The 12,338-nt window shown below is 39.7% G+C and overlaps 1 protein-coding gene across 6 annotated transcripts in view; it reads left to right on the top strand.

Annotated features, from left to right (window-relative positions):
- The window catches only part of IKBKE (inhibitor of nuclear factor kappa B kinase subunit epsilon), a 67,454-nt gene extending 55,525 nt beyond the window's left edge, over nt 1-11,929 (top strand). For 5 of the 6 annotated variants that reach the window (XM_061632104.1, XM_061632103.1, XM_061632108.1 and 2 more), the window contains 4 exons: nt 5,163-5,259; nt 7,855-7,955; nt 11,233-11,304; nt 11,471-11,929. In XM_061632104.1, the coding sequence (XP_061488088.1) occupies nt 5,163-5,259; nt 7,855-7,955; nt 11,233-11,304; nt 11,471-11,498 (298 nt within the window). In that variant the 3' untranslated portion in view covers nt 11,499-11,929. Of the gene's footprint in view, nt 1-5,162; nt 5,260-6,835; nt 6,935-7,854; nt 7,956-11,232; nt 11,305-11,470 lie in introns of those variants that run through there. The other variant, XR_009763474.1, reaches the window with a different exon arrangement.
- The last annotated feature ends 409 nt before the right edge of the window (nt 11,930-12,338 follow it).

Genomic DNA, 12,338 nt, shown 5'->3' with positions numbered 1-12,338 from the left:
GATAAATTATACTTTGACTTTTCCCTCAGTGGGAGGGGAATTAGATCCTCAGGTCTCTGTGAGAAAGAGAGCCAAGCATGGTGATGCTTCAGTGTTTAGGGAGAAAGGAGGGGAGGAGGAGAGGTAATTGGAAAGCTAGAGAGAGGAAAGCTGTCATTCCATAGCTACAGCAAGGCTTTCCTAGGCAGGGATGATTAGTTTTGTTTTGTCTTTCTTTTAAAGACTATATAGCTGGTCTTAGACCCTGAACTCAGTGTAAGAGCAGTCTTGCTGAGTGCCTGAACCTAGGTGTCTCAAGAGTTAGTCAGGTTGAATTTATTCTAGCTCTTGTAAAATCACACCAGGTTTAAGGGAAGCACCTCTTTACCCTAGCTTTTGACACCTGATATAAATATTTTAGTATCCACCTTTTGTTTTGATTGTAATTTGTTTTAACTGCTTTTAATAATGCATTTTTAAATTGTTGTAACGCACCATGGGACCTCATGGTGAAAGGCTGGTAAGAAATCTAGTTGTTGTTTTATAGTTTTAGACAAAACTATAGACTACTTAGACAAACCGAAAGAGTGGTATAGCAGCTAGAAGGAACATTTTCAGTTGTCCAAAAAAGAGTAGTGAATCACTATCCTCCTTGATGAAGGTGGATCCTAGTTAGCACCAACTGGAAAGTCACACAATACTTCAGAGCCTCAATAGCTGATTGATAAGTGATACAAGCCCTATATATTCATTACTTGCATGTATCCGTACTCAAGTACAGACCAGAACTGGCCCAGGCTTGTACCTCCGCTAAGGGTCTTCCTCCCCCCCCCAACCACAAATTGAGTACAGTTGTACAGAAAGGCCAACATGGGAGTGCCTGCTCATGTGTACCCACACAACCAGGTGTCCCAATTATGGGGAGTGCCTACACATGAGGAGGGCTGGGACTGATGGGAGCTGAAGTCCAGCAACATCTGGAAGGCCACAAATTCACCATCTGTCATTCATAGGGTTATAACACTCTCTTCTATTTTTAGTTAACATTTATATACCGCTTGATTGTGGAGACCAATCAGTTTACAAAAAAAATAATAAAAATACTTAAAAACATGTAATTAAAATTGTTTTTAAAATGTTTAAAAAACAGACTAAAAAGATTAAAACACATCACCATCTACATTTCAATATAGAGCATTGATGGGACTTGCAAGATGCATTCTGTCCTAATTTTTAGATTGCCAGCTAACATTTCCAGACAAAATGAAGACTTTTGAGCTAAAGTGATAGCATGGAGACAAAATGGAGGTGAAATGGTGCTTGTTAACAATATTGGGTTGTATCCAATGAAGTCATCCCATTCATACAGTGGCTTCCACCTGTGCAATGGGACTTTCTCTCCCTCTCCTTCCCCTATGTGCCCCTCACCCCTTGATCTGCTCCAGAGAGTTGGGAAACCCAGAACAGATTGGGGGGCATGCAGGGAGAGGAGAGGAAGTTCAATTGCACAGGTAGAAGACCTTATGCTGGCAGAATGACTTCATTGGATAGGACCCATTGCCTTTCTATTAAAGGGGCATTTCTTCTTTTCAACCTCTGTGACTGGTTGTCAAACTCACTTACGTACATTTTTCTCATTAATGTCTAGTGCATTTCTGAAACCTTGGAATTAACTAGGCATGAGAGTTTATTTTTCTCTTCATGATATAGTGTACAACGGGATAGTTTACTTTATAAATAAAAGCATACTGTTGAATTGACATTAGTACTCATTTCAGTAGACTACACATTGCAAATCTTCCCAAGCCTTTGAGTTGGAATATTGATGGCCTTCTTTGTTTTCAGCATCAAGCAACGTTCTTGGATTGGAATGAAGCCATTATTAAGACAAAGAGCAGCACTTAGAAAGAATGATTTTAGGTTAAATGGTGTTTGGGGAATAATGCAAAGAGCAAATTGCCCAATGGTGATGGAGAGCCATGCATTGACTTATTACATTGGAGAAAAGTGCAGTCACTTAAGGAAGTAACTGCAGCCGCAACTGGGTTTTTTAATTGCAAAATGCTTTTGAAACACAGCAGCTTTTTCAGTTGAGTTTCAATGGTCTTGAAGGATTCTGATAATACCAGTCACAATTAAGGATGCTTGAGGACTTCAGTGGGACTGAATTCCAAAATGGGCTCACCTGATCTGCATCTCCTAGATAATATGTGGATTAGATTGTGGTCCTTCAGAATCTGGAGTCCACTGAATTCCATAAGGTGGGCTGAGGACTGGCTATTTATTTTATTGTTGCTTTAACTGGTATTTTAGCAGCTTGGGGTGTCTACAAAGTGTATCATTGCTGCCACACAGTGAAAATTGCTTTAAAAACATCCCTGGGACTCTGGAAGTGAAGGGAAAAAATGACACGTCCCTGGAAAAGAAAGGATATAATCATGTCCTGTCACTTGCAGAGTTCCAGGGGCATTTTTGTTCCCATTTTCATCCTGCAGGACAATAGCAGTGCACTTTTTAGCTTTTCCAAGTGGGTAGAATATATTTTAAAAGAAGGCGGGGGGGGAAATGCAAAGTCAGCCCTCGGACTACCTTGTAAGTACTTTTAAAAAATTACACAGCTTTTTCTTTTGAAAAAAATCTGTGTGTAAAAGAGATCAACACTTGTGAAAGGGACAAGAACTGGATTACAAATAGATCCATTTATCCCTAGTCATGGTTAGTTTTTTCTTGCTAAGACATAAGCTGTCATGGGGTTGTCAAAACTGAGGTGTTAAGAATCAAATTAAGAAATGATGATATTGAAAGCATATGCAGAAATCAGTTCCACCTCTGAATAATGCTGAAGCAAAATATAATTGCTTTTATATTAGGAGTTGTCATGTTGCATACAACTACTAGATAATTTCACTGCATTCTAGCAGATAGCATGAGTGAAAGACAGGTATCCAGCTGCAGATTTAAATACTTTCTGAGCTGCCTAATAAGTCTGAATATGATGTAGCCCAGGGGTTGCCAACTTGTCACCCATGTGCCATGACGCCCACAAAGGCCTTCAGTAGGTAGCCCAGAAACTGAGCTTTCTTTTTTTAAAAAAAAAATTGTCTAGCCCACGTAGAAAGTAAGTTATGGAGCAAAATGTGCAGGCACTCTTCTAAGTAATTTATGTGAAATGAGCCAACTTGGCTCCTCTTGCCTGTTAGTGTTATTAGCCAATGAGTGAAGTTTGAGCTGTGATTAATAAGTGAGTTGCTTGGATGACAATAGAAATCCCTGAGGTCCTAAAGAGCTGCTGTTTTGCCCTCCTGTTTAGTGCACTTGTCTTTTTTTGTCTTTTTCCCCAGTTCTTGGAATCTTCATAGACTGCCTTTTTTTCCCTAGCAACCAGGAAATTTCTGCAAATACTGCTACACAATAAGTGTGGGTGAATGTTAGAAGTATCCACCTCCCCCCAAAAGGCTTATGTGAAAACTTTACAAAGAGGCCTAGGCATGTTTTCTGCTTTGGAGGAGCTAAAGACCAGAGACTCATTAAGAATTTTATTTATTTATTTATTATTTAATTTATATCCCGCCCTTCCTCCCAGCAGGAGCCCAGGGTGGCAAACAAAGCGCTAAAAACACTTTAAAACATCATAAAAACAGATCTTAAAATACATTGAAACAAAACAGCATTAAACATTTTTTTAAAAAACTTTAAAAAAGGGTTAAAAACATTATTAAAAAGCATATTAAGCAATTCTAACACAGACACAGACTGTGATAGGTCTCAACCTAAAAGGCTTGTTGAAAGAGGAAAGAATGCACTATATAGTTAACTTACAGTACGATGTCTGCTCAGAAGTAACTCTCTTCGTGTTTAATGGGGTTTATTTTCAGGTAAGTGGGTAGAGGATGGCAACCTAGGCTTTGGTTTAGGGGTGGCATTGGGGAAAAACATGGTTCTTGTGCCTTTAACAGCTTTATGGCAGGCAGAGATTCAACAGGTCAAGCCTTTTCTAGTATGGAAATACAATTATGGAAAAGCTTCCCCATTACTACTCTAATTTTGTGTTACGCGGTGCACCCATGGCAGCCATTTTGTAACTGCTGCCTCTAGCACTCTCTCAAAATTTGAAACGTGTCCTCTGGTCCAAAAAGGCTGGCGATCCCTGATCTAGCCAAAGATGCATGCTTTAAGGTTGCAATCCTATATCCATTTACTTGGGACTAAACCCCATTTAATTAAATTATTTATTCCTGAGTAGATGCATATAGGATTGCACTGTTAGGTTGATTTCATTGGAAAGGAGTTAAGCAAGTAAGCAGCTTTCCTGTTGAAATCAGTCAGGCTTAGATCACACTCTGTGTTTTTAACTTTAAAACTATCCCCTTTATTTAATCATCAATAATTTATTACTTCTATTACCATTATTATCAATAATAATCAAATTAGAGTTTATAGAGTTTTCACACCCCTGCTGTTTATAGGTTTTAACATCCAGTATTTAACAGTTTATACCCAAGATACAGTTTTGGCAGATACATTATCTTGCAAAAAAGATAATAATATAGATAAATCTATATGGTTAACTAATCTATGTACTTCATATTGCTTGATTTCATTTACTATTTCTTAATATTCAGCAATGCCTTGATTTCTAGGGTTTTTGTGTGTATGTATATATTTATTTTTAATTGCCTTTTTTGTTCTTGATTAACAAGTTCCTTATTATCTCCTTTATAAATGCCCATGGGCTTAGAGGAGAATAAAATGGAATTTATTCTGCTTTCTCTTCATTTTGTGTGTTTCACCATTCTTAATTCATTTTAATTTTTTAGTGTATTCTGCTTTGGTCTTCCACCCCAAAACCACTTATAAATCTTTAAAATATATTAAATCATGACACACCTATATTTTCCTCTACTTTCTTACTATAAAAAAAGATCAGCTAGATGTGACTGCTGTTATGAGATGGGGAAGAAATCTTAAAGAGCTTCCCAGAAGGAAAAATTATAACTTTTATGGAACATCATTAATGCTATATGGCTTGGCTGTTCAGTCCATGATGAACTTTGTGTGCCTGATAAGTCCTTGTGGCTGACCATTTATGCTTTTCCATTTTAGAGCAACCTAAGCTCAAAGTGCCTCATAGAAGAAAATAAATTAGCAGCTATTTGACTTCAGTTGTTGTCTTATTCCTTCAGGAAGGTGTTTGAGATGAGGAAGAATTTGAAGAAACTGAGCAGATCTTTAGCTGCCTGTAGTGCAGAGACATCAGGATGCCAGGATTACCTTCATAAAGTACAGTGACTTTTTTTTCTTCAAGCCATTGTAGTAAACAACAGCAACTTGAAACTAAATTTAACTATTGACAATTTATTATAGCTCTAATCCATGGGTTGTAACCAACAAAGACAGCGTGCAAGCAAAATGACTTCTTCTCATACAATGGAACTTTTCCTCCCCATCATCCTCCAGCATGTCTTCTGTGTGTGCACAAACCAAATCTGCCCTGGGGTTTCCCCTAACCCTCTGGAGCAGGTTTGGGAGCAGAGCAGCATGCACGAGAGAGACAGAAAGTTCAATTGCACAAGTGGAAGTTATTCCACTCACACAATGACTTAGTTGAATTCAGCTCCTTATCTGTACTCAATTGCTTTAAATACCCCAATTATCCAAATCATCGTGATCTCCATGTGTAACTTTGCCATAGAAATTGATTGCTTTTACTTTCATATATTCAGCCAAATCAAGACTCTAGATTGGCTCCATTCTCTGAAAGGTGAGGTTAATGGATAACTAAGTAGAAGACCAGAAAAATGAAACAAAATTGCCCAAGGATAAGTGGTGGGGCAGCGTGTGGGATTTGAGGACTGCTCTTTCTTCTTAAGTTCAGTCTGCTCCTCCACACACAACTCCTGAAGAGTCTACCATCCCTCTTGTCTTTTTCTTGATACAACCTTATACTAGAGCAGCTTTCAGGGTCTTCTCTGTCTTCTTGACCAACACAGAGATATTTCAGACTGTAGGGAGTACATGACTGAAGAATAAATTCAGACTGACACGCTGTCTGTATTGTGATGACTTCATGAAAAGCAGAAGTTCTAACCAGTGATGTAATTAAAGGATGGTCCTCTGGAGAGTCATCACATGATGAACGGTTAAAATGTCAAAAGCAATGAAGTCATAATTGCAATTACTGTATGAATAACATGGTTGCCTAAATCCAGCCTAATATAGACAGTAATAATAATAGGGCTGGTCCTTTTTGAGCACCATCTATTGGAAATAGAATCTACCTTCAACTGCTACATGAAGGAATCATTCCATACATTCCACTCTGTTGTTTTTGTGCTTTTAAAGTTTGATTCCCCTAGAGATATCAGTGGCATCTGTGTCTTTCATACATATTACTTGATTCTGGTACTTTTAAAAGCACTTTGTTTTTAATAATTTCAAGCTGCCCAGCTCCAGGCGCTATTAGCACCGAGACAGCCTTGGTCGCCCTGTACGATGACATGTCGGGAGAGGGACGGAGGGAGTGTAACTCTGTTGATTCTCCTTGATCTCTCAGCGGCTTTTGATACCATCGACCATGGTATCCTTCTGGAGAGGCTCGTGGAGTTGGGAGTTGGGGGCACTGCTTGGCAGTGGTTCCGCTCCTACCTGGCGGGTCGTCTCCAGAAGGTAGTGCTTGGGGAACATTGCTCGACACCGTGGGCTCTCCAATGTGGAGTCCCGCAGGGGTCAGTTCTGTCCCCCATGCTTTTTAACATCTACATGAAGCCGCTGAGTGCGGTCATCAGGAATTTTGGAGTGCACTGCCACCAGTACGCTGATGACACGCAGCTCTGTTTCTCCTTTTCATCTTCTTCAGGTGAGGCTGTCAAGGTGCTGAACCGTTGCCTGGCTGCGATAATGGACTGGATGAGAGCTAATAAACTGAGGCTAAATCCAGACGACTGAGATGCTGTTGGTGGGTGATTTCTCTGATCAAATGGTGGATATGCACCCTGTTCTGGACGGGGTTACACTCCCCCTGAAGGAGCGGGTTCGTAGTCTGGGAGTACTCTTAGATCCTTCCCTGTCACTCGAGGCTCAAGTAGCCTCGGTGGCACAGAATGCGTTCTACCAACTTCGGTTGGTAGCCCAGCTACGTCCCTATCTGGACAGGGAAGACCTCACCTCAGTTGTCCATGCTCTGGTAACCTTTCGATTGGATTACTGCAATGCGCTCTACATAGGGCTGCCTTTGAAGACGGTTCGGAAACTACAGCTTGTGCAAAACGCGGCGGCCAGGCTGATAACAAGGACCAGGCGGTCCGAACATATAACACCTGTTCTGGCCCGCTTGCACTGGCTAACTATATGTTTCCGGGCCAGATTCAAAGTGTTGGTTTTAACCTATAAAGCCTTATATGGCGCGGGACCACAATACCTTCTGGAACGCCTCTCCCAATATGAACCTGCCCGTACACTACGTTCAACATCGAAGGCCCTTCTCCGAGTTCCAGCTCATAGAGAGGCTCGGAGGATGGTTACAAGAACTAGGGCCTTCTCAGTGGTGGCCCCCGAATTGTGGAATAGTCTTCCCGTTTAGGTGCGCTTGGCGCCGACATTGCTATCTTTTCGGCGCCAAGTTAAAACCTTTCTCTTTGCTCAGGCATTTTAGTTTAATATGTTCAATTTGGTTTTAGATTTGTGGATTTTTATATATATGTTTTTGTACCGATTTATGTGATTTTATTGTATATACCTTCTGTTGTACACCACCCAGAGAGCTATGCTAGTGGGGCGGTATAAAAATCTAACAAATAAATAAAATAAATAAGTACCAAGCATAAAAGAGCTTGGTATGCTTGTATTGATTTGTGGTGTTTTTCATTTTCTTGACAGGCTTTGGATGTGTTACTTCAGAGAATCCTCCAAAGCAAAGTGACACCTTCTGCACCTACCCAAGTTTATTTGAACCAGAAACACCAAGATGTGGTGTTTGGGTATGTGTGTACAACTGTAACTATCAAGGGATATGGAAGCTGGATGTTCTCAGGATGTGCTTCTCTTTACACCTTTGTAATAATTTAGAATGGGCAACAAGCTGTATATGGAACATTTTTAAATATCCACCACCCCTCAGACCAGTGTGCATGTCATGTGAGCTGTATTATAACATTTATTTATTTTTATGTATTTAAAACATTCTATATTGTTTTTCATCAATAATACCAGGGCAGTTCACAGCAACACAGTATGATTCCAATAAAATCAACACAATAAAGTACATCAAAATCCACAGTAGATCAGCCAGATGCAGGCCAGTCTCAGTATTATTAACAACCTGCAAATGCCTGGGTGAACAAGAGGTATTGTCCAGTGTGAAAGATCAGAAAACTTAATAGGTTCTAAAATATTTTTATTTTATTTATATATTTAAAAGCATTTCCAAACTACTTAATGTTTAAAAATCTCTAAGCTGTATAAAAAGTACAACATAAAAACAAAACAATATAATAAAAAAAACTTAAACAAAAAAGAGTATTATTTAAAAAAAGATAAAAACAGGAATAAGTACTAATGATGTTATAATATCTACCTTACATTCTACAAAGTCAAAAATATATTCTAGAACAGAGGTACTCAAATTGTAGTCCATTAATGTTCCATAACCTCCTTTCAGGTGGTCTGCAATGGGGTTTCTCACCATTTGCTCCCTATCTTAAGTGATGGCCAGCACACAATGCAGTCTGAGGTTTATATTAAAAGCTGGAGATCAGGAAACTCTCCACAGGGATGCTGATTCCAGGCTGAGCCTGGCTTCCAGTTAAGAATCATTAGGGAAAGCTTTTCAAAATATTCTGTGACCAAAACATGATCATACACAATTTTTTAAAAAGGATAAATAATTTTTTTGAAAATTGATTAGTCTCTTCACCACCCGGCTACAATCAGTACTTCATGAAAAATCTCAGACTGAGAAGGCCATGTTACCTGCTTTGATTTTACAGAGATACAAAATATGTGAATGAAAGAAGCAAAAAATGCATGTGACCAGAAATGTAAGCAAATAGGGCACCCTAGGAGAGAGGTAGACAGCTGGTATAGCACAGTGGGGAGGAGAGCCTGGCTGGCAGTCCAGAGTCTGTGAGTTCAAATCCCTGCTCGTGTCTCCTGGGTGTCAAGGGCCAGCTAAAGATCACCCCCACAGTGAGTGGCTCAGGGGTTACGTGCCTTGCCACCTGCCTTGCCACCTGTGCAGCTGTGGGCAAGCTGCATAGTCCCAAGGAGCCCAGTTGCCCCCCAGCTGGCAGTTGCGGACAAGGAAGGGACTGGCTTGTGCAGCTGTGGCAAGCTGAGCAGGCCCTAGCCAGCTGGGGAGCACTAGCCTTAGAGGGAGGCAGTGGTAAACCCCCTCTGAATACCGCTTACCATAAAATCCCTATTCATAGGGTCACCATAAGTCGGGATCGACTTGAAGGCAGTCCCAGAAGAGAGGTAACCTTGAAAAAGTGATGCACACCCTTGAGAAAATAGAAAACCATGTTCTGAAACGGAGTAGTATTTCTTTTTTATCGCTTAATATTTATTTATTTATTTATTTAGTAGCCTGTTCTTCATTAAAATTCAATCCCGGAGCAGGGTATAATAAACATAATGCATAAAACATATTAAACCCACATTTACATATAAAACTAATATAACCTTAAAACAACAACAAACCAACAAGGACAGCAGCCATCTTCAACAATACAATTTAGCCCAAACTCTAGGTAAATAAATATGGGTTGTGTTCAGCTAAGTCCTACTCAGAGTAGACCCACTGAAATTAATGAACCTAAGTTGGTTATGTCCATCAACTGAGTAGGATACCACCCTATCTGTTTAACTGGCTTCAGGGTCAGCACTAGTTGAAGCTGAAAGGGAAGGACATTCCACAATCCAAGTGCTCAATGAATGTGGCACAGTTAAGAGGTCATCCCCACACAATCGTATCATCTAGGCAGGTGTGTGTGAGAATAGGTGATCCATTTAGTATTTAGGTTCTGAGCCATATTGGCTTCATATGTCAACATGACCTTGAACTTGGCCCAATAGCAAACCAGCAACCAGTGCAGTTCCTTTGGGACTGTGTAATATGCTCTTAACAGGCTATTCTGTTTAACAGTTTAGGTGATGCATTCTGCACAAGCTGCAGCTTTCAAGCCAATTTTGCATGCACCATACTTCTCTTGGAAAAAATGAAAGCCTCTTTGTTATTGGGAAAAGAATGTGTATGGGTAGTACCTTTATTTTCTGTACTTTGCTGTTCAATAGAAAATTGTCAAGAAATGTAGGGAAACATGGTAGTAGGTATAAGTAATTAAGTTTTGTTTAACAAATAAAACATTGAGGAAATGCTTTCATCGTTCTAAAACCATATAAATACTATCATTAGTTAACCATAATAAAGATTAGGGATGGGATCCGTTGGCCAGTGCCTTTTCTAAAGCATTCAGTCAACTTAATAGGCCAGTATTGATTCTAGTTCTTTGTCTGCCAGCCGCTGCTTTTACCAGTCTGTTTTTTCCCTCAAAATATTTTGATATTATCAATATTTTGAAAGGAAATACTGACATTTTGAAAGGAAATTTTGTTAAATGAAAAGAAATATAAATATATTTATTTATTTATTAGATTTATATCCCGCCCTGTCACCCAATAGGAGCATAGGAATTATTGTTCTTAATATCAATATTTTAGAGGCAGATTTTTTTTAAAAAAATCTGTTTTCAAAAATAGCCACGGAAAATTGCTGCATAAAAATCCAATCCACAATGATAGATAATAAGCGAATGAATGGAAAATTTGCTCACATGCACACATACTTATGCAAACTGGTTATGTAGTCATCAGCTTGTTGTGCAGCACTGATCTTAAACCAAACATTGCTACAGCATCAGATATTGGTTACTTATGGGGGTGGCTACTGCCATCTCAGTCCCAGCAATTGTGTTTCTTTGTAAATGTACACAGTATTGTATGGGAACTTAGCAACTGAAAATAGGGCATAGAGCACACTGTGGGGCTAATTGTTGATGGCATGTGAAAGAGATGGTGGTGTAGAGATCAAATGGGAGAGGCTCATTAGGCGAGAACGTGGCCTGTGGGCAGTTATTGAGGGGGTATGTGCACACATTCTACTAAGTTACCCAACCAACTTTCACTGTTGCCACTTGGCTGGAGAAAACTGCAGAAGTATAAGTGTGTCAATGGTTTTTTTGTGTGTGTGTTGAACAGAATGCAAGAGCTTCAGGACCAGATGAAAATAGTAGCTCAGAATCTCCAGCTCAACAATAGCATCATCCAGCGGTAAGAGGTTTTGAGATCTCTTTAGCAGCATATAAAAGCTATGCCTAAGAGAAAGTACTAAGCATGGTAGAAAGCATTACTCTCCAGCTTGCAAAATGTATACATTCACAAGGTGCTGTGACCTCTTCTCCTCTCATCTAAACCTCTTTTTTATTTATTTTTATAGGTTAAATGGTATTGCGCCAGCCCTTTAGGGGTTGAGAGTAGGCTGGTGAGCCTAGAATTATATTATAATGTGGACAAATGCATATCATTGAAGATTTGTGGAGAAAACCTCAATAGTCAGTCTTAAAGATGCCAACATATTCTACCTCCGTGCTCTAGCACTTTGTTGTAGTTTTAAGCCAGCAGCCCATCTAATCAGCATACCTCAGTAGAGAGTCAATTGTGTCTGATGTGTTTGTTATGTTTTGAGAGAGAAAGAAAATATATTGCTTTTTCCAATGTTTATCGTTTGCTTACTCTTGTTGATTTTCTACAATGGAGCCGGAGATTCTATTTCCTTCGTTCGGTGAGATCTGGCATTTTGGAGCATCATAGCCAGTACCAGTGGATCTCTGCCTGCTATACACCTTTAAAAGGCACATGAGCCTCACCGAAATAAATAAATTAGCAAGCTTATTCCCCTACCCATGTCCATGGTTAAGGACAATAAATACTTATCTCTAAAGTAAAGATAAACATCAGTGTTTTGTTCCTTGGTTGACCTTTGCTCTTTGATAAGCCCTTTCTGGCAGTTTAATCTAAGAAGGATCCTAGGTTGGAGCAGAGCTTGGAAAAGTTACTTTTTTGAACTCCAACTCCCATCAGCCCAATCCAGTGGCCATGCTGTCTGGGGCTGATGGGAGTTGTAGTTCAAAAAAGTAACTTTTCCAAGCTCTGGGTTGGAGGGGCCAAAATTGTGTGCCAGGCTTCAAGTGGTGACTTGGAGACAAACTTCAAAGAAGAGGCACCAGACAGCTTGTGGAGGGCATTACTGATTTCCAGTACCATCTGCAAAGAAGCCAGGTATAGATCCCCATACAGATACCAAA

The sequence above is a fragment of the Rhineura floridana genome, chromosome 6, assembly GCF_030035675.1.
Source record: "Rhineura floridana isolate rRhiFlo1 chromosome 6, rRhiFlo1.hap2, whole genome shotgun sequence".
In the NCBI taxonomy this organism is placed as follows: Eukaryota; Metazoa; Chordata; class Lepidosauria; order Squamata; family Rhineuridae; genus Rhineura; species Rhineura floridana.
Note: the sequence above shows the minus strand (reverse complement) of the source record. Positions and strands in the feature narration are given on the sequence as shown.